At 43.6% G+C, this 23,389-nt stretch overlaps 1 protein-coding gene across 1 annotated transcript; it reads left to right on the plus strand.

Moving 5' to 3' along the window:
- Positions 1–15,850: 15,850 nt before the first annotated feature.
- PIP (prolactin induced protein) lies at positions 15,851–21,903 on the plus strand (the record flags this gene model as incomplete). Its single annotated transcript, XM_081038515.1, has 4 exons — positions 15,851–15,945; positions 17,810–17,915; positions 21,345–21,459; positions 21,779–21,903. The coding sequence occupies 4 exons, from the start codon at positions 15,851–15,853 to the stop codon at positions 21,901–21,903; spliced, it is 441 nt and encodes a 146-aa protein (XP_080894641.1).
- Between the last annotated feature and the right edge of the window lie 1,486 nt (positions 21,904–23,389).

A 23,389-nucleotide genomic window follows, 5' to 3' on the forward strand; every position in this document is an offset into this window, starting at 1 on the left:
GGGAAGGAAACAAGATATCTCTGAGGACTGGCCATCTTCCCCTGCCCCGTCCCCCATGTCACTTTTTAGCTTCTCCAGCTGCTGTTTCATCCTCTTCGCTCTCCTGATCAACTTCCTTTGAGTCTCTCCTACCTGATAAATCTGTAGATTGATCTATTTACCATAGACTCAATGACCATCATCCCCAACTTATCCTGAACGTTCAGGTCAGGCATCCATCCACCTTTGCTTTTATGTCTCCCTTCAAATTCCTGATTGGCCCAGCTCAGTGTTCAGATGTCTCCACCAAACATTATAAAGTGTCACATGGTGAGCAATAAACCCAGCATGTCATATGGACAAAGGAGACACAGTCTCCCCTCTATTTCCCTTTCAATACCTGGGTACCTAGTTGAATATTCTGGGTAGATGTTTCCAGACTGAGGGGTTCCATAATTTTGGTGTTTTGGAACCTTGGCTGCATATCACAACCACTCCTAAGATGTATTTAGACCATCCCAGAAATTCTAATATATGATAATTAGCTGGTTTGGGGTAAGGCTGAGTTTATCATGCGCACACATCAGGAAATGTGGAGACTTGCCGTTCCTAGTGCATTGTGGGAGAAGACATGCTTGGCTTCCTGAGCCAGCCACTAACGTAGTCCTTCCAGCTTTGGTCATCAGCGTCACCACACACCCAGATCCTCTCTGACAACACTCAGCGGATCCTCTATGACATAGGCGCACAGTGCCGCAAACAGGCAGTACTGCCTCCAAGGAAGGACACAGCTGATCCCCTCATACCTACATCCTCCCTTCAGAAACAAACATTCCAGCTTATAGAATAGAGAATGAGCCAATGGAGAAAGTAGGATGGTCTATGATAGGCTAAATTCTCACTGGACTTTCTGGATTCCATGAACCGGTGGTGACACTGGCTCTATGGCTTATGCAGTGATCCCAGTGCAGCTGACCTTAACCGAAAGCACTCTTCCTCCTCGCCACCTCACCTCCACTTGTATCACTATTTCTCCCTCTCTGGTTCAGAGCCAGTTCCCTCAATGCTCACTGAGGGGCCTCTTCCTATCTCACTCTGTTCCAGCCCCAATGTGGTCATTAGATTAGAGAGACAGGTAGTCATCTTTCCACCTGGATCATTTGCCTGGTTGGAAAAAATACTAGGAGGGGTGTGTTTCTCAGGATGTCCCCCTCAAAAGTTTAGAGAAACAGCTCCTTCCGTTGTGATAGCTGGTGGGGTGACTCAGTCCTGTCCCGGCAATTCCATGACTGTAAGTCACAAGGTTAGTTTTCTGTCCTGAAGAGTCGTATGTCCTGAATCATCCAAAAACAACACTGTGGGACGCGCCCAGTGTCATAAGTGATTTAGCCCAAGGATTTGTTTGGCATGGGCCAGCAGCCGGATATTTATTCTGCACTTGGACTTGAAGGGCCATGATATGGAAATGAGGCAGAGCAGAGGATAAACGGTGTGGGGACATGCTCAGCATGCCTGTCCTGAAACTTACAGACCCATGTGTTTTAGATACACCAATGCAGACACACAAGCAGGCACCCCAGACCCGCTAATACATGAGGTCACATGGACTTGGACATCATTCCCCACCCCCGCCCAATGGCTCTTATCAACACTTCCATAAATGGTTTCAGACGGGAATATGGTGAGCAGCTAGAGTTTCCTACTACTCCTCCTTTCTCACCTCCTTGGATATCACCCTGCACATCCCGGGACGTGGTGCCTTTCCCAAGGAGAAGGAAGTGTACTTCCCTTAGGAGATGAGCTGACCAGCCCCCATGCTGTTCTCTACCTAGGGGGATGGGGGAGCTCCCTTCCTGGCATACGGGAAGCTCGAAGGTGAACCTTCACAGTAAAGGCAGGAATCAGAGTTCAAACATTTTGACAATGAGAAAGTTTTTTCTCAAGCTCTCATCAGTGCTACTATAGAAACAGTGGCCATCACAGAGGGCAGAGAATCCTAAGTCAGTACATCTCTCCCCTTCAGCCTGCTCCTCATATGCTCTACTTGCCAGAGGTCATCTCATTCATTCCTCTGCTTCCAAGGACTGGTAGTTGCTGCAGTGAGCACAAGAATGCTGCCCTCTCCTTTCACCCCTCTCCAAGGTCTCCTGGAGATCATGGGAGTTCACCTGACTGGATATTACCTGCCTGCCTATGCCTGCAGGGTTACAGCTATAGTAGAACCATGCCCAGGGTAATTCCGGAATTGACCTTGGACAATATCCTCAGGTAGCCTTTCTTTTTCCCCAGAACCTGGGTAAGTGGTGTAGTTTGGGACAGGCTACCTGCAGTTAGGACCCTCTCTGTGTCTCCTACTTCCCACCTTCTACCACTGGTTGCACACAGTTTATCCTGAGATCTGAACTGGAGGGAGACAGAATCAGGGCTCAGAATTCAGCACGATTCTCACAGGTGGTCCAACTAGTGCTAAGTGTCAGGAGTTGTGCCTTCTATGTCGGTCAGAGCTTCGTTTGTTCTCTCAGATCTCTGAATCGTATTTGTGTATGTTATAAAGAATTTTGAGCTCTACTCTATGCCAGAAACTGGAGATAGAAAGAATACAGCACAGGCCTGGACCTCAAGGAACTCAAAGTATAACATGAATCTCTAAGCTCAGATTCTGATAAGTGTAGTTTGAATTCTTTTTCATTATGACTATTTATTTTACTTAGTCATATCCACCTCATCAATTACTTTGCTTTCTATTCATTAATCTTGAAAATTGTTCTTGCATTTAATTACCCCCATCAACTCAAGATTCACTATTTGGATAGAGTAGCCAGTTCAGCAGGAAGCAGGAAGATGCAGGATTCCAGGATGGCATTCTCTCCAGAAAAAAATAAACAAAACAAAAGAAAACAAAACGTTTCCATGGGCTATATGGCATGTAAAGATATATGATAAGAATTAAAAATAGGTCTAGAGCAGTTCACACAAATGGAAAAAATACTGCTCTCATTTTACAAAATGCAGCCTGTAAACCAGAAAAAGAATAATATCATACTTAACTCCACAATGAATGAAGTTTTCCTAATAATGATGATATAATCACTGATCACGGATTTCATTAAAATAGTAAGAATTTGAGGGAGGCTGAGAGGGAGAGGTGGGGTCTAAAAGAGGTAAATCCATAGTTATCATAACAGAAAGTGAATATAAAATGTCTAAGATTAATAAGTTAACCAATAGCAGTATAAGTTTATCATTAATAGGTGTGGAAATAGTTACCAAAAAGTTAAAAGTGGCTAGCTCTGTGAAATAGGACTGGATATATGGGAGGGAAATGGGTGGTGGCCTACAGTTTTTCACTACAGGCATCTCAGTGTTATTTGGTTTGTTTCAACGTGTTATATTTCACTTTGATTTTTTAAAACGTTTGTTTAGTTATATTACCTTTCAGAAGACTCTTCTAAATGTGCTTGACTCTCATGCTACTGAGGTACAGGGTGTTTGTAAGCATCAGCACCAGCGATCAGTATTGAGCTCCAGCAACTTAGTCAATCATTAGTTCCTGACCACAGAATCCAAGGTCAAGGAAAGGGCAGACAACTACATATTTTTCTAGCAAATGATAGAGTACAAAACAATAGATCACAGTAGAATAACAACATCCAACGACAGTCTATTCCTCACTTACTATATTGACCTGAGAAACCCAGTTTGGGCTCATTTCAAAGAGGAAACTGTCAGAGTTGAAATGAAATGTCCAGCAACACATCATGGTAGACTGTTGCAATCTTAAATGACTGGCGTAAGCCCAAATCAGCCTTTTACAATCTGACTCTGATTTACTTTTTTAACATTTGTCTCTTGATGTTTTTATTCAGGAATCCTTTGCTCAGCCACATTGGTCTTCTCACTATATTCAAGTTATCTTTTTTTCTGTCCCCACCCCTTTGGTCAATCTTTAAGCGTCTTGCTACCTAGATCCTTTCTGTTCCCTCCCCCTGTCTGAGTGCTACCCATCCTTCCATAGTCAACAGACCAAACGCTTACTGCATACCTGTGATATGCAAAACACGGCAAGATGCTGCGTACGTTCATCCTCCTCAAGCTTAGTATTTCACTAGAACGTGAACACAAGTAGGCAGATAACGACAATGTAAGGGAAAGCAAAGTAGGTTCCCTAAGAAAGGTACACTCCAAATACTGAGCATTTAAAATATGTATTGTCACATCAGTGTGCAAGGACTAAAACATACTTCCTACAGAAGAGGGTAGGTGAGCCATACCTCCAGGAATCCAGGGGACATGCAGGTGGAAAGACGACTGTGCAAAGGCATTGTGGAGGGTCGGAAGGATGAGCAAAGCTCTACTAGCAGGGCATCTTTAGGGATCAATGAAAAGCGCACTATGGTGAGGAAGTAGAGGAGAGTCGTAGGTGAATCTGCCAGTGCATGTTGATGCCTTGGATGCCTGGTAGAAGAACTTTTACTTATCTCAGTAGGTAAGAGAACTGTGTATATTTTTGAGCAATAGAGTAGCCCAAATAAGAGCATCCCTTTATAAAGATTAATTTAGCAATAGTTTTCAAGATTATTTGAACTGGAAGAAACAGAATATAGAGACAGCAGTTGGAAGCTATTCTAGTAAGGTTTGGAGGATGTGAACTAATATGGTCAAGAAAGAAAGGAGGAAGGGTGGGTGGGGAAGGACTGGAGGAAGACCTCTAAGTGACTTGATGGCTAACTGATCCATCTTTCTAAAGAAGAGGCTCTACTTTTCACACCTGGTGGATTGGGGGAATGGTGGTGGTTCCTGGAGGAAGAGATTATTTGAGTCAAACAAATTTTGGGTACACTGAGTCACGGTGTTAATGGCACATCCAGATAGAAATGAATGACAAGCAATCGATTGTGGGTCAGAAACTCAGGAATGAAGTCAGAGCTGGACAGATCTCTCAGCACCAAAGTGATACTAGAAGCAAAGGGAAGTATACATAGAGATGTCCATAAATAATCATTTTTAAAGTCTTTATTCATGGGGTTGGGGAAAAAAGAAACAGAAAAAAAGAGATGGGCCTGATAATAAAGTGATCCTTCTCCTTTTGTTATGGGTTTGCTGTGGTTGCTTTTGCTTGTCTGTTTCTTGTTCTATTCATTTATTTCATAGAGAGAAGGAAAGCACACCAGTGGACCAATTTTGCCATCTTGAGCTGAAAGTCCACAAGAGCAAAGATTCCAACAGAGATTTAAAGGATTGTATCCCAAAGGAAGAGAGCAATTCTGGAGTGGATCATTTCAGTATTTCCCTGGCAGCACCCCACTCCTAGCCCAAGAAGGCCCCTGGAAATTATCCTGCGACCTGAAGGACAGACTAAGCTTGAAGCTGCAAGAGAGGGAACAATGTTTGCCCAGGTATGCCCGGGACTGAGGGGTTTACCAGAACACAAGACTTTCAGTATTAAAACTGAGAAAATTCTGGGCAAACCAGGATGAGTTGGTCATCCCCAAAGAGATGGAGTGAAGAAAGTGGGCAGAAATGCCATAGCTCTCGTACCAATTGTTTTTCTAAACTCTCTCAAAATGTGTCCAGGGCTAGGAGGCAGACATTTATAGGGAAAGTATGGGTAAGCTCTCTGTGTGTACAGCCCAGATGGGCTAAGCTGTGGGATTCTATCACCAACCACTCTCCAACAGAACCACAATCCCAAAGACCCGACCAGAGAAAGTGTCTGCAGTCCAATCCCTGCAGACACCACAAGGCAGAAAACAGGGTTGGAGTGAGAGGGTGGGAGCTAAGACCAGGGCAATGCCAGGCGGGTAAATGGATATTCAGCAACGACAATTGTCTCACATGACTGAACTGGGTGAAATGGTAAGCAAGAGAAGTCTGGTGGATTAAGTTGACCTCTGAAACAAGGACATCATTTAGTCTGTAAAACCAGAAAGAACAGCCTGTCTCCTGTCCGGACACATTCATGGCATGTGCCACTGAGCAGATCCTGTTGACTTTTCCTATAGAAACAGTCTGTCTGTAGCACTTCTTGAAAGGTTAAGAGGACGTGTTGGGAAGCCCTGCCAATTGGCCTGAGGAACTCACAAACCTCCACTTCCTTCTATCCCTTCAGAAACCGCACAGGGCAATGCTCAGCCTCCTGTGCTTCGCTGAACTGCCAGGGGAGACACTGGTCCCCAATTCTAGAAGCAGAGGTTGGCCACAAAGACTGGACTGTAATTTTTTTTGTTTGTTTGTTCAGTAGAGGTTTTTTTTTTTTTAATTTTTTAAAAAATTTATTGGGGTGACAATTGTTAATGAAATTACATAATTTCAGGTGTACAATTCTGTATTACATCATCTATAAATCCCATTGTGTGTTCACCACTCAGAGTCAGTTCTCCTTCCATCACCATATATTTGATCCCCCTTACCCTCATCTCCCTCCCCTCACCTCCCTTACCCTCTGGACTGTAATTTTAAAATGTGAGAGGCACCACAATGTAATGAGAAGAGGATGGCTTTTGCTATTAGAGAGTCCTAGATATTAATTGAGTCTGGCTACTTCCTACCTCTGTCATCTTGGGAAAATTAACTTATAACACTGGTTTAATAATAAGTATCTCATGGGGGTTTGTGAGACAGAGACATAACCATATGAAAATACCAAGCTTGGGGGCGGCTGGTTAGCTCAGTTGGTTAGAGAGCGGCGCTCTTAACAACAAGGTTGCCAGTTCGATCCCCACTTGGGCCACTGTGAAATGCACCCTCCACAGCTATCCTGTTTCCCCGAAAATAAGACCTAGCCGGACAATCATCGTTTGGAGCAAAAATTAATGTAAGACCTGGCATTATATTATATTATATTATATTATATTATATTATATTATACCCAGTCTTTTATTATAGTAAAATAAAACCGGGCCTTATATTAATTTTTGCTCCAAAAGACACATTACAGATAATTGTCTGGCTAGGTCTTATTTTCAGGGAAACACAGTAGATTGGAACAACTACTTGACTTGGAGCTGATGCGTCCTGGAAAAACACACCTAAAATAAATAAAAGTTTAAAACACACACACACACACTTAAAATAAATAAAAGTTAAAAGAAAAAGGCTAGCCTGGTGGCTCTGTGTTCCTAACGCCGAGGTCGCCAGTTTGATTCCCACATGGACCAGTGAGCTGCGCCCTCTACAGCTAAGAATATGAATAACAGCTCTCCCTGGAGCTTGGCTGCGATGGGCGGCTGTGTGCTGCTGCGGGCTACCATGTGCCACCATGAGTGGCCGGTGGCCAGCGTGAGTGGCTGGCAGCCAGCAAGTACTGCCATGAGGTGCTGTGAGCGGCCGACCGATGACCCGCCCGACCAACTGCCTCAGCCAGGGGGAGCGCAAGGCTCCTAATACCAGCATGGGCCCCAGAACTGTGTCCTGCACAACTAGACTGAAAAACAACCGGAGTGAGGGGGAATAACAGGGGTGGGGGGTGTTGGGAGAGGCGGAAGAAGGGGGAAATATATGTGCCCATATACAAGGAAGGGAACCTCCGTTCTCCCAAAGTGCCCCAATCCCATGTGTGTGCATGTGCACCTATGTATGTGATTGTGTGTGTGGTTGTGTGCAGGGGACTGTGTGTATGAGATTCTGTGTACATGAATATGACTCTGTGTGAGACTATGTGTAGGTGTGATGTGGATGATTGTGGGTGGCCGTGTGTGTACAAAGTGTGCTCAAAAAATACATTTAATGTTTACATTAAAAAATGTATTATAATAAAAGACATATTGCCATTAACCCCCCTCAAAGTACTCCCTCTTGCTTTGAACACACTTATCCCATCGTTCTTGCCACTTTCTGAAGCAGTTCTGGAAGTCCTCTTTTGTGAGTGTCTTTAATTGTGCTGTTGCGGCTGCCTCGATGTCCTGAATCAATTGAAAACAGTTTCCTTTCACGGTCATGTTGACTTTGGGAAAGAGCCAGAAGTTGCAAGGTGCCAGATCCGGTGAATAAGGTGGATGAGGGCACACCATCATGTTTTGATTTGAGAGAAATTGCCGCAGCAGAAGCGATGTGTGACACAGCGTTGTCGTAATAGAGGATGAAGTAAAGACACTCACAGAAGAGGACTTCCAGAACTGCTTCAGAAAGTGGCAAGAACGATGGGATAAGTGTTCGAAGTGAGGGGGATTAATGGCAATATGTCTTTTACTGTAATCAATTGTTTTTATTTAAATGTTCACTGTATTTTGTGATCACACCTCATATGTGTTCAGATGACCCTCTGGCTTAGAATCTTATCTGATAAAATTCTTATCTGGGAATGGAAGCCCTCTCTTCTTTATCCTTTTTCAGTAGCTATATTCAACTGGGTGCTGAAGCTCTGATTCCAAAGCCAGACGGGCTTGACCTCATCTCCCCACGTACTCCCAACTCAGAAACACACTGGTGGCTTCTATCCTATTGTGAAAAGGCAACTGGAGCTTGTTTTTTCTAATTCTGGAGGGACCTGAAGCTGTCTCTATTGCTCCAAAGTCCTCTCTCTGCCGAGTTTGAATAACGGGGTCAAAAATTACCCCCTCCCCCAATCCCAGATACTCAGTTCCCTTGAGGCAAATGAGCCAAAGTCCCTCCTTCTTCAGCCCTGCCCAGTGATGTCTCTCTGTCCTCACCTCTGTCCCTTATTTTCACATTGCTCCATATACAATGAGCTCATCAGCAACTATGAGAGGCCTCGAGGATGGGCTCCCACTGTAGAGGGCCAGTAGATTTCTGGAACAGGAAGTTTGAAGAACTCCTTTAGAAATGTAAACAGCGTAAATCTATGAAAGGAAAGGAATTCTCAGGCCTCCCAATAAAGGGAAGTCTAGAACTAGAGAACCTCATATCTCCTTCTGGTTCTCTGGCCTCTTTGTTGCTGGGCAAGGGTGAAATGGATAAGAGACACGATACAGAACAGCCTTCTTCAAAGATTTCTAGAAAGTTAAACCTTTGTTTCAAGGTTGCTGTCTAGAAGATGTCTAGAAAAAGCCAGGTTCTAGAAGGGAAGAGGGATTGAGGGATGTGAACAAAATAAATGAGGTGCCTGCAAAAGGTGGAGAGCTAGTTCCTCGAACAAGATTAATGGAAGAGTCCATTCTTCTGGGCAGGGCTGGCTGGGAAGGTAGGACAGTTAAGGGTTTCCTGGTTCTTCCATGTTTGCAATTGACCCTCTCTCTTTTTCCTCAATTCCTTTTCACTGCTCTCCTCCTTTCATGTGAATAAATGCTAGGGAAGATTGCTCATTGGGAGGTCTGTGAGTAACTCTCCTATAAGTGTCAGGTCCCAAAATGTCAAACAATGCTCCATCGTCGGAAATGCTATTCCCTCTACATCCTCACACAAACATGCACACACACATACATTCATATACCACTTTTCAAAGCCCCCTCAGAAAAATTTTCAGCTAAGGCACAGTTAACTCAAAACATAAAGGTGGTATGCCATTGTGGGGCTTCAGAAAGAGCCACGTCGAGATGTGCCTCAGAGGTCTGTGTTTTATTTTGAGCTAAAAGCAACTGAGACCCTGAGGGCTCAAGAGAAACTCCTGTCCCCATCCCACCCCCAACTATCTAGAGGAATTTGAATTAGGGGCCTTGCCCATAATAAGCAAGTATCGGAGATCACCTCTTTTGACCTATCTATAGGGCAGGGCAAATTTCTATTTACTACACATCTGCTCTTATCATTCTGCAATGACCCTTTGAAGCCCTCAAGGCATCTTACCTCCTCCTTAGCTCAGAAAGTCACTGAACCTCTCATGTATGTGGCGTCTCTGACTCTTATGTACATGGAGTTCCCGTACATACGATATGTATGCATTAAATTTGGTTATTTTCTCTTGTTAATCTGTCTCATGTCTATTTCATTATTAGATCAGCTGAAAGAACCTTAAGGGTAGAGGAAAGTTTCTTCCTCCCCTACAGTTGGCGCTGTGAGCAGGACACCTCACTGGCTTAGCACTGCTCGCGCCACAGCTGCTGCAGTAGAAAGATCCTGGGACCTCTCGCATGAGCCGACAAAGGTAAGAATTCTCGCCAAGTAGACTCCTGGATCTCTACACGCAGAGTTGGGTGGAAGCAGAGTGATGAGAGTCCTTTTTTTCTTTCTTTCTTTTCTTAAATTAGATTGGCAGGAGAGAATATTTGTGGAACTAGTTCATTGGATTTAGTGGTTTTTACACATTTGGTAGAGAACTCTCGGTTTTAGTGATCTATTTTCTCCTAGAGAACATCTTTGTTCTCTGTGTGTCTGTCTGTTGTGTTGTGTATCATAAGAAGGAAAATCCCTAGGAAACGCCAAGCTGACCCTACTGGATGAGGGGTTTCTTTTGTCCTATTCTATGTACCAAGAGCTTGGGTTTACTTTCTGTCTTTCTTTCTTTCTTTTTTTTTTTGACAAGTGAGAATATTTTCTCCCTGGCCCCCACCATCTAAAGGGTACACTTATTGGAGCACACTTTGGCGGTTTCAACGTAAGAATGTCCAAACCCGTAAAGAATTTTTATGAGTTTGAGCCAAAACTGACGACATGCCAAGAAGCAAGATCTCAATTGGTCCAGTGAATGACGATTTTGCAGTTCTTTTTATACATTTGGAATTAAGGAGGGAATGTATGAAAGATTACATGAAAGTAGAGGAAAGCAAGGAAGGAAATCTCTATGATTGGATTACAGGATAGTTAACAAGATCGTGTGCTCCTTTGAGGGTGGTTTTTCAGGCCTGTGAAGGGTGTGAAAAAGAGGATTATATCTGGCATTTCAAAGGTGTATTAATCTAGATGCAACAGACCAGACTTGCTTAAGGCAAAGATAAAGCTTTTTATAGTTCTGGGGCGTGATTAACCACCACATCTGCCCAGTTAGGAATTTATAATCAGCTCACCCTGGAAGACTACTTTCAGTCAGATTTATTATAGAGCCTCTTTTTCATGCACCGTGGCCTGGCAATAGACTGCAGCTCTGAGCTCTCTCTGTGTCTCACCATGCCAAGCTCCCAAACGAGTTTTGTCTCTTGAGTGCCTGTCTTTCTGTCTGAGAATATTGTGAGGAGTGAAACTCTTTTGCATCATGAGAGCTTCACCATCTGTGCCCCCACCAGGGACGCCTTTTGCATTCATGGTCTAAGCCTGGAAAGTTGCCCCTATGTCTTTCCATAAAAAGGCCTATTGGTTTGAGTCTCTATTTAAGATCCCACTCGTTAAAGTCAGACAATGGATCCTTTGAATCGGAAATACTTCTAAATTGAAAAGAAAGAAAAATTTTTGCAGAGCTCTCATATTGTTATAAGGGCCAGTCATGAAGAATCCCTTAATAAAATGGTGGGACCGAAATTAGAACAAAAGTCAAAATCCACTCAGACCCCTTCCCTCAGATACTGTGAAAATAAGGGACATTGGAAATATAATTGCCCTGTTCTTAAGAAAAAGGAGAAGGGGAAAAGGCAAAATCTTACTGAAAGACAAGCTAAACATTTTTCTGTCCAAAGAACTCGGTGTGGTAACTGTCAGGTTGGAAGTTCCAAAATATGGCCAGACAAAAATGTGGGTTAAACTCCATTCATGGCTAGGATCCTACCGAACTGCCTCCAGCACTCAAAGAAATTAAAATTACAATAACAATTATGAGAAATATTCCAATTAGATCATTTAAAAGTGCACTTAAAAAGCAAGGGCTTCCAAATCAAATAAACAGAATGAAATACCTATTTTGAAATACTAATAAGGGTGAAATGAAGAGAAAACATACTTGTCCCAGCAGGGAAATCTTGATGGGGTTTCAAAAATGAGATAAATAAAAAGGACATTGATGGGGTTTAACAAAGGTTTTAGTACAGCACTACCAAAGGCTGAATGAGTCAAATTGACCCCTGTGGAGCCCCCAACATTCAAAGGCTCCAAACAAGTCTGCTCTTCCCCCAGCGTGGAGAAATTAAAAGACTAGAAAAAAGAGATTACAATGAGAAACCTGACCAGTCATCACCTGGGGCAATAGTCAGGCTGGTTAAATCAAGGTAAAGATCCGTAACAGGACCAGGGTCCATTGGTTTGACCCCTCACTGTGAACTCAAAGCCTTTTTACTCAAGAATGGGTAAAATGGTCAGGGGATACGAAGAGAAATTTCCAGGACTCCTTCACATGGGAATTCATGAACTGTGGTACCAAAACCCAGTGGTGAAACCGTGACTAGGGAAACAATGAGATTATAAGAATATGGAAATGTAAGGAATAAATCCTAACAGAAAAATAAGCCCTAGCATGATTTTTCAGGATGACGTCCCCTGAATATAAGCCCTAATGCGTCTTTTGGAGCAAAAATTAATATAACACCCAGTCTTATTTTCGGGGAAACTTGGTATGAAAAGTAGAATGTTTAAGCAAGCTTTATGTTAAAAAAAAAAGTTATGTCAACTTTAATTGATTGTATCTCTTTTACATGATTTTATTATTAAAATAGATCTTGTGTCTCACTAGGGAACTGGAACCTGAGTGCTGCCAGTTCTTTCTTTGGGCTATCAGAGGGAAAGACTCTAAGAGGTAAAGACATTTGTATCCTCTTGAGTCCATGGAATTGTTTAATACCATGAGAAATATTTACTGTTTGTAGCAGCTGAAACCTGACAATCTATTTGAAAGGATTTAATAACTTTTTGATCAGAAATTTAGCAAAACTGGAAAATGAAAATGCAAGAGTCTGATAATGATTTTTTTTTTCTTCAAGGCTACTCCCCTAAGCTAAAATAAAACTATATACCCAGAAGGAAAGAAGTAAATTAGGGATTATGTAATAAGGCAGGTAGGTCAAGCAATGATGTTCCTTAAGTTACAGCCCACATTTGAAAGCAATTGTTCTTGTCTTACAAATAACGTATTTGGAAAACCAGAAATGCAGCTCTAGGAGCAGTTCAAAGCCCAGCTATCTTTACCATCCGCAGTTCCTAAGACTGAAGGGAAAAAGAGACTAACTGCTACTCTGCCTCCAAGGTTCCCTAGCCAAGAAAAAAAAAACAAATCGTAATTGTTTTCTCCACAAATATAAATTTAAAAAAAGCTTTAGCCATCTATACAAGTAACCTTAATTTATTCCATCTGCCAGAAACACAGTTGGGATCCGACTGTTCTTTGACATTATTTTACCCATCCTACAGCAGTAATTTTTATATAAAGGCTAGGGAGGTTTCTGTTTGTGTCTGTCTGTGTGTTCATGTGTGTTGTGTGATATTTCCGGATGGTATTGTTAATTTATTTTTAAAAGCTCTATTAAATTGACTTAAACCAGCAAGTACTTATAAAGAAAATTCTCAAAAACATAACGGAAACTAAACTAAATGCTTCTCAGAATCATGTGATCTGGGAAAATAGTTGATATTAAAGCTGGTTTGAGTTTGATTTGGTTAAATAGATATGTCTGTATAGCCATCAGTATTAAATAATATTTTTATTCTACCTGGGTTCATTAGTCAAGTAAGTTCATGCTGTCTCTGTTGCAAAATTTATCAGCAAGAAAAATAATTGGTATGATGAAATTTTCATAAGTAACCTAAACTTAATTGTTAAGACCAAGTACATTAAATAAATGTAAACAAGATAAAAAGTTTCCTTTTATAACGACTGTATGTGATGTCAGAGAGGTAGCCGATTGTGGAGGCGGGTTATTACTTTGTGAGGGGTATAAATAATAAATGTTTAACGATTTTACATTGTTTTGTACACCTGAAACTAATAAAAAAAATACTATAAAGGGGGAAAAAAGAAAGTTTCCTTTTAGGTGAACTCTTTAGCAATAATCATATCATATGTGTACTTAAAAATGGTTTCCTAACTCTCTTTGGTAACTTGAAACTTTAAATTTTTCCTAGCTAAATTAAATGACAGATATTCATTGAATGTCTACATCATTTCCAAATAAGATAAAATAATGAAACGTTAATTACTAAACATAGGTTTATCTACTGTTTTGCTTCTTATTATAGAGAAAATAAAGATGTGTGTGTGTGTGTACAGAGAGGGTGGGGAAGGGAAGGGGCGGGGATGGGAAAGGAGAGAAGAAGATGGAGGCTGGCAAGTTCAAAATCTGCAGGGCAGGCCAGCACTGGAGACCAAAGGAGAAGCTGAGGTGGAGTCTGACAGAACTCTGACGGCAGAATTTCCTCTTCCTTGGGGAACTTCAGTCTTTTTTTCTCTTAAAGCCTTCAACTGACTGCAGGTTAATCAGCTTTACTCAATGTCTATTGATTTAAAAATATCTTTGTGGTGACATCTAGACGGGTATTTTAATGAAAACCAGGTACCGTGGTCTAGCCAAGCTGACGCATAAAATTAGCCACCGCACTATCCATGAGCTGCATAGATCTAAGATCTGTCCCATACACGAAGGTTCTGCATGCTGCAGTCCCTGCTGGCCTAGGACAGAACAACCTGTGCTTTGATATATTCTCGCACCCCGTTGCTATCCAGCCCTTTTGGAGTTTTGTTGGGAGTGTGCTGGAGGCATGTCCTCAAGGTTGGGGCTGTGCCTGCCAAGAAAGTTAAATCCCAGCAAAGAGCTCTTCCTGGATTTCCCCACAGGGACACTTCCTAGATTCTTTTGCTTAACTGCTTCATTAATCTCTGCTCACATGTCCCTCTGATGGAAATTATTCAAGTAAGGAAGGAAAGGAGCAGGTGTAAAGAAAACTACAACATGGGAGAATGTTTATGAAGGAGGACCACTCTGCCCAGGGCAAGGTGAAATGAAAACATTGTTCTTGAGTACGTGGAACGGAAACGAAGAAAGCATGTGATCACAATCATAGCTGAAATTACAAGTGAGGAATGTCATGAACAACGTCAAGTTCAAAAGAATGAAGAGGGAAGTGCAGAAGTAGAATAAGCAGACAGAGCAATTCAGAAAGATACGTTCAGAAACCAGAAGTACACATCGAAGACTTCAATGTCAGTAGTTAAATAAGGAGACTGTGTAATGCCAAAAAGTCTGACTGGGAGATGCCAGCTCTTTACAGGACGGTTCTCGGGTTAAAATACTGCCCTGCCCTGGGGACCCTGGGGTAGCTGGGGATCTCGGGCACCTGTAGGGCATTATTACACATGGATCACAAACATCATCACGTCCCTCAGTGCTGTGGCCTCACTTCTCCATCATCCAGAGAAGCCCATTAGTCAAGTAAGTTCATGTTATCTCTGTTGCAAAATTTATCAGCAAGAAAAATAATTGGTATGATGAAATTTTCATAAGTAACCTAAACTTAATTGTTAAGACCAAGTAAATTAAATAAATGTAAACAAGATAAAAAGTTTCCTTTTATAACGACTGTAAACCCCACGTGGTACTGACCCCACGTGGTACTATGGGCCCCTAGGGAAACCCTCATCACCCCAGCTCCCTCACACATTTTCTGACCAATGTCTCCTCTTACACTATACGGACAGGGATCAAACCAATGCGTCCTAGGACTGTGACCTGAAATCTGCTGCCATAGCCAGGTTCTTGGCCCCCGGAGACTAGGAGAGCTACATACAGACAGACAGACATAGAATGATGGAGGACAGGAAACCGCTTGTGCAAGCTAGGAAAGAGCCGTATATCCTGAACATTGAGAAACCCTGGTACTGAGGAAATGAGGAAGGATACTCTAACTTCTCTCCCAGATTTGACTCTCTAGTGAATGTTGACATTTCCATAGCAAAACAAACTAGCTCAACAAGGAAAGATCGTTTTGCTTGAGCAGGAGGGGAAACTGGGAGATTAATCTCACGGATCTGCTTGGCAGCTTTTGTGTGCCTTTCATCTGTATATAAAGAGTGGGCTGGACTCCTAAAACCTACTTCTCTAGGACATCAGATTCCATCTCTTGCAGCATGCACTTTCTCCAGCTCCTGTTCAGGGCCAGTCATGTCGCCCTGCTCCCGCTTTTCTGCCTGCTGCTGGGGACCAATGAAGCTCAGGAAGACACGTGAGCCACGCCTTTTGGGGAGGGCTTGGTCCCCTACCCCTTCCTGAAAACTTTTGCACCTTCCCAGGACTCTAATCCTGGGATTTCTCATGACCCATGCCAATCCCCACCTCTTTCCTCTTAGAAGCCCCATCAATTCCCCTCACATTTTGAATGGGTGCTTCTAGGTCACCTATGGAAATAGGACTCCCAGTGTACATATAGGCTGTACTTAACAATTAGTCTCCCTCTAAGACATTGATCTACATCGTGTCTATAGTTAGATTTCTTTGTTAGATTTCTGCTCAGTAATCTTCACCTCCTCTCACCTTGCCTCCTAGAAGAGAAGGTTTAGCAGGTCTGCGAGTTCCAACAATAGCTCTGGGCAACTTTGCCAGGACTCACTGACTGACCAGAGGCCACGGGCACTGGTCCTTGGTCCACGGCCCCAGGCTGAGCTCACCCAGCAGCTTAGACATTCTTCCTATTCTGAAGCCCGAACACAAATGTGACAACCATCATGGCGCCCTCCCACACTGGGACCTGGGAGCACAGGTTCAAATCCAACTCATTGAGGGCCCATGTGTGAAGGAAACAGGAAAATTGGGGCAAGCAAATTGAGGTAGGAAATGGAGCCATTTCTGGGGAGAAGAAGGGATGCTCAACAACTCAACAGAGTTTTCTTTATAGGAACAGGGTTTGGGATGCTGAGTTTCAGTATTGTGATTCTGGTGGTACCCTGTGTGGCATGACCAGACGTCCTGTCCTGGAGGACACCGTTCAGGAATTTGACAAGCTGATACAATGGAGCCAGGTGTCCCAGAAACCCTGAGTGGGGACAGGTTGAGATACAGATGTCATTCCACTTAGCCCTGAGGGGCAGTGAGATGTTGAAATAAGCTGTGCTAACTAGGGCGCCCACCGTCCGAGTTTGCCCAGGAATTTCTTGGCTGTAGTACTGGAAGTCCCTCATCCCAAGAAACCCCTCACTCTCAGGAAACTGGGATGATTGGTCACTCTAGCTATGCTGGTCATCTTATCAATCCTACATTCATCTATGAACTGGATTTTGCATTTTGAAGAAACTGAGGGCTTCATGCCCCTTCCCTGTGCTCTGAGCACTAGAGCAGCTGTGCTCCGGAATCTGTGTCCGGAATCGGATGCTTTCCCCTAGGAAATGGGGCTGGAAGGCCAGACCCCAAATTCCCTCCTGTCTCACCCAACACCAAAGGAGCTTCGCCAGGAGTTTCTGGGAAAGAGAAAGTCCTCACTGACTGCAGGGGGACACTTGACTGTTCTGTTTCTCTCCGTGTCCTCTATCAGATGGTGGCATGGGCCCTGAGTATACAGTGGTATCTAAAGTTCCCAAATATGGCCTCGTGTCCAAATCCCCTACAAAACTCAATAAATACCCATTCCTGGGCCCCACCAGCAACCAGACGAGGAGGATCTTCAGGGATGATCCCACAAACTCCCCCAGAGCATTGACACGCTTATGGTTCGATATGATCCTGTTGATATGAAATCTTCTACTAATGATGGCATGAGCCCTCCCTCTCAGGGGACAATCAACAAAATGTGCAGAATTTTGTTAGGAAATGAGATGTGGCGTAGCACTTTCATTCTGTTTTTATAATGTATTTTTTGTCACTGGAAAGAAGATAGTTGCCAATAAAGAATCCAAGTTGCTTTATTAAGCAACACGAAAGCAGTACAAAATCACCGAACCAACCAAAAATCCAAAGTTCCCTGGGGTTACTGATCTCGGCAGCTGATCCCATGTCTCCTTCCCCTTGCACCTTCCCTCCTCTACCCTGCTCATTGCACATCCTCTCTTCTGGCTTGATCTCTGCTCTCTGACCTGCTTCTCTCTTCCCCAAACCAGTCGAAAGGTGATGATAATGGACGTGGACATGCCCCAGATAGCAAGAGCAGAGGAAGAAGTCACTGTGAAGATGGTAGTTAAAACAGAATTGAGAGAATGTATGGTGGTAAGTAGAGGCTTGGGGGAGGAAACTCAACAAAAATACAGCTCCTTAATCATGAGGAGCATCAGATTAACTTCTCACTTAAATACTGCATATTATAACTAATAATATAATGAGTAGCAATCCTCACGCTCCCAATTTGCACATATGTGACGTACGCTTCTTGAGCCTTAGGATGATCATGCGAGCTCGGGACAGATGACTTATTTCATCGTACAGATGAAGGAGCCCTGATCCACTGAGGTGTTTGAAGGATGGGAAGGAGACAAAGAAGGAATGGGTGGTGAGACAAGCACAGCTAAGAGGAAAAAGGCATAAGAGCCGTGAAAGAATTGGTCAGAGCTCCTCTGAGGTCCTGGGCATAACTGTGTGAGAAGAAGGGAGTGAGGGGGTTCTCGGGAGGAACCCTTGAGGCCGGTGGGGAAAAGAGCTGTGCTGTGGAGAGCATGCAGGACAGGATTTGTCCTCTTCAGTGAGTCCTGAGCAGAGAATGCTTCCATCTCACCCCTCCTCTGCCCCTGTGCTCTGTCATCAGCAGGTGACTCTTGTTCCAGCCTCCCATCCCTGGCAAGGAGCCCACACTGTCCTCCTCCCTTTCTCCCAATTCAGCAGTCGTAGGAGGGCGGTCTAGTCCCCGGACTAGATCAGGTTTTCAAATGGCAATGTGCATCAGACTCACCTGGAGCTATTGTTAAAACACAGATTCTGAGTCAGTAGGCCGGGGGAGACGACAGAGCTTTGACATTCCTAACAATTCCCCAGGGCGTGCCAACGCTGAGGGTCCCAGGACCCTACTTTCCATAGCCATAGCTTCGAGTATCACCCCTCTTGTCTGGCTGCTCTGGGCCCATGAGGAAGAGACACTTGTCCCAGGGAAAAGTGTGACCTTCTGAGCCTCATCAGCAGTCTGCTCAGGTGTGTCACACACACACAAGCTGCCCCTTGTTCATGACACTGTTCTAGGGCCAAGACCCCAGGCTTCTTCCAGAAGGATGCCATCATGGGTAGCACATGTTTGTGTGTGTTTTTTTTTTATCTACAGTATGCGTTTCCTAATTCAAGTTCGATTTAAGGACAATGACTAAATAGAAAGTGAAATCGGGAGCATGAGGATTGCTATTCATTAAAATGCATTCTAGAAATGTCCCTCACCTAGAAGAGAAAGATTTCCGAGCATTCGGCAAAGAATAACACAGCTACTTTGTCACATTTTTCTATTTACAGTCCAAGAATATGAACCATGTATGTTAACTTGGGGTGGTAGGAAGGCCGAATCATAATTTCTCAATATTGTGTTTGTTTATCATAACCACAGATGATAAAAGGGGTGAGAATGTCTGCATAGAAGTTGGTGATAATAGTAGTTTCTGGTGGTGATAGAAAATGAAAGTCCATTTCCACCCAAGATAGTAGTAGGTGTAAAAAAATGTGTATAACCAACAAAAGCGACATGTGATATAATTTTGTGCTACTGTGGTTAATAAGACTATGTTTTAATAACAATGTTAATACAATAAAATAAAGCAATCTTTTTCAAACCTACCCAAATACAAGTAAAGGACAAGGAACTCCATAGAATAAATGATATTGAAAATAAGGAACTATTTATGGGAAATTCTATTAGTTCTGTTTAACCCATTTTTATTTGTAGCTTCCAATTAAAAATAAAAGTATAGCTATAAAATTATCTTCAGATTATTAAAATTTTAGGAAAATGTAATTTTTTGATACCTCAATATGTTTGAGGTATCTAAACTAATCTTCATTTTCTATCAATTATAAGTTTGTGGCAACTAAATTTTTGATTGAGTGAGCTATTAGGGTCACGAATATAAAACTAAAAGAGAATAGATTACACCAGCAATCATGTATTTGAATATAAAGATCATGCAATCCTTTAAGGTTGACGAAAACCTGTGGTAACCACAGTGCTTACACATTTCTGGCAGTGACTGATATTTTGCTGGTCTCATGAAGTCTATGGAATGCTTCCTAGAATTTTTTTTTTGATGTGTAAATAAAATGCATTGGATAAAATGAATAGGAAAACTAACATATTGAAGAACAATGATAAAACGATTAAAAATCAACTTGTGATACAGTAATATGTTTCTTTACTGAAACATGAACTGAAAAGGCAACATATTTAAAATATAGATTAAGTTCAATTTCGCTTTAAAAAGGTTATCTATGTGATGGCTATAGTTGTTTAGCACGAATAAGTACCTTAAACTGTGTACTGGTCTGACAACAAATCATACATATGGATCGTATCTAATGGGTCCCACATTTTTGGGTTGAAAATTGATTCATGAAGATATATTGTCAACATAATAAAAAGGTAAAGAAGACAAGGTTAGGCTTCTCGTGAGAAACCAGGATCTCCAGAGTGTTCTGAGTAAAATACCACTGGTGAGAACGCTTGCATTCACTGTTTGGGGCTGACAGGCTATTCAGTACAGAGTGGCCAGTTACAGTTACCGGGACAAGTTTCAAGAGACAGGCAGATGGCCCTAAGCACGCGCAGACAGACAGGCCAATGACACCCACCCTGTGTTTTGTTTTCTTTTGTTTTCTTTAGTAGCAACGATGGCAGGCAATATTTCGAGCTATCTACGTAAATCTATAATGTGGCACAAACCTATGTATGTTTCCCCCCATGGTAACATCACACATACTGCTGATGCCACCTTGGATCGTTGATGACATTCATAATGGAAGGAATGCTCAATTCCAATGGGAGCTTAGCAGTGTAAAGACATAATCTCTTTCCATCTGAGTGCTCAGACAAACAGAGTTCTATTCACAGACCCCCTCAGATCTATGGACTCCAGGATTAAACCCCTGTGTGGAGCATTAATTAACCAGACATAAGATAAAAGACAGTTATCTGCAAGGTTTCATTTGCTCATCTGACACCCAGGTTTGGCAGGTAATTGTTTTCCTCTCAACTGAGGCAAGCAAGAGTGAATGACGTCACGTTCAGTATGCACAGTCACAAAGATCTAGAGGAACACAGCTGGGGCTGGGTCACACTTCTGGCTACAGGCCTGGCTTCAGTTTCCACACCCCAGCAGTCCGGCTGTGGTCACAGGCCAATCCCTGAACCCCACCGGGAAGCCCCATGGGACCGCTGCCCAGGATGAGAGCTCCGAGCCCTCGGGACTCACTCCCCTTGTCCCTCCTGAGCCCGAGACCCAGGTGCTAACACAGGAATTTGAGGATGTGGGGACAGAAAAGCCTTGTGACCTAGACTTCAGCCCCTGAAATGAGACTTATGAAAGTGGACACCCCATGTCCCTGCCCACCTCGCCCCTGCTCTTTGCCCACTGATGACGCCACTGTCCTCCTCCTGTTGGCCCTCTCGTCTTCCTCTTCCTTTCCCACTCCCCAGACCAACACTGGCTCCTCTCTCTCACCTCCTCCTCCCAGATTAAAACTTTCCTGGTAAGCAACACTCCAATGGATGGGCCTTTTAACTACAAATTCACCGCTTGCCTCTGTGAAGATTATCCAAGAACCTTCTTCTGGGACTTTCAGACCAACAGTGAGTAGAGGACTATCCGAGGGAAGCACTGTCCACAAGGGAGGTGACACCATAAAGAGAAATGTCGCACCAGATCTGGAGCAGAACCCAGGGAAGAAGGATAGAGGGGATGGAGGGGAGGAAAGGGGGACCGTAGACAGAGATCATGCCCAGGTTTGAAAGATGAGGGGTAGTGTGAGAAAAGCTAATAAGGGAGACACATTCCAAATGATTGGGGGAAACTGAGTCCCAGTGGGGAGGGGCCTGGTACTAGTAGGAAAGTTAGGACACGGGGGGTGAGAGTGTTATCAGAGATGATCTTTGTCCTTGGTTCTTTTAGGCTCTATGGTAATAGCAGCTGTGGTTGACGTTGTTCGTCAACTAAATATCTGCCCTAACAATAAGGCAGTGGTGCCCATCGAAGCGAATCGCTTTCATGTCTTGAAGACTCTGTTCGTACACTGATCTCACCGGAAGGCTTTGTCTCGCTGCTCCCCTGCTCAAGGTGGTTTCTGCCAAGGCAGGTTGGCAGTCTATGTGATGTGGTCTACAAAATAAACTTCTCACAGGCTTCTCTGTGTCCTGTGGTGTCTTCTCTCCAAACTCTCTCCCAGAGGAGCCTCAGAGTACCCCGATTCTCTAGAAATTTTCAAGGAAGCTTTGCTGGGGAGTTCGCGGGTCCTCACTGCCCAGGAAGAGGGAGAGAAGTAGGAACAGAGAAGAGAGGGGTCCTTCTCACACAGAGGGAAACTGGTGGCCCAAAACTCACAGCCACTGAGGGGCAGAACCTGGACAGACACCAAAGCCTCCTACTCCTTGACCTTCCATGTGTCACTGTCCCTCTGGGAGGCCCTTCAGATCCCAGGAGGTGGGCGTCAGCTGCATACAGCAGTCAGGGCCAGAGTCTGTTGTCCCGGAATAAACCACAGAAGGTCGGGGTATTTTCCGTTGGCTTCCCTAATTATTGATGGATAGCTATTTCCCAGAGCATTGCCTCCCAGGCACACAAGGCCTAAGAGTTCCTCCAAGCATAGACTTGGCAGGTGTCTGCAGCAAGGAGCCTTGAGGTTTCTCTCAGTGCCTTGTCCATATCCCTGGCACTCCACCATTTCTGTGTGTCGTCAACAATTCCCCCCACCCCCATCATCAGTGTGTTTTCGGAAAGCTTCGTTTTTCACCTGTGTAGGTAAAAACCCAGATCTTCCCTACTGTGTTTTTCTCCTGTGTGTCACCGTTGGTTTTACATGACTACCATGCCCACTCAGAATACTTCTGTTCACTGAATGTGTGGGTTTCTTCCCACACATTCAGTCCTATAGTCCTACAAGACTCCCCACTCCCACTTCAGATGCCAGGCTCCAAGTCCAGGTTGCCACATGTGCTTCTGAACAACTGATTATAAATCACAGATTCCCAGGACTTCCTCCTCAGATTCACTTAATTTGCTAGAGTGGCTCATACAACGCAGGAAAACAGTTTACGTACATTGACCAGTGTATTATCAAAACATACAGTAAGGAGATAGATGAACATGCAGAAAGAAGAGGTGCATAGGGCAGGGTATGTGGGGAGGGGGGCCGGAGCGCCCATGCCATCACCAGAGGTGCCACTCTCCCAGCACCTCCAAGCGCTCACCAACCTGGAAGCTCTCTGAACCCTTCCTATGGGTTTCTACAGAAGCTTTATTACATAGACATGATTGATTAAAGCATTGGCCATTAGGACTGACTCAGCCTCCAGGGAGCAGAGAAGAGGGGACTGAAATTTCCAACCCTCTAATCATGTGGGCGGTTCTCCAAGCAACCAGCCCCCATCCTGAGGTGCTTCTCAAAACTCATCTCATTGGCCTAACAAAAGACACATTTATCACTCTCATCATAGGAAACTCCAGGGTTTGAGGAGCTGTGAGCCAGGAAAACGGACTGACAAATACCAAATATATATGAGGAAT

Source organism: Rhinolophus hipposideros, assembly GCF_964194185.1.
Source record: "Rhinolophus hipposideros genome assembly, chromosome: 25".
Lineage (NCBI taxonomy): Eukaryota > Metazoa > Chordata > Mammalia > Chiroptera > Rhinolophidae > Rhinolophus > Rhinolophus hipposideros.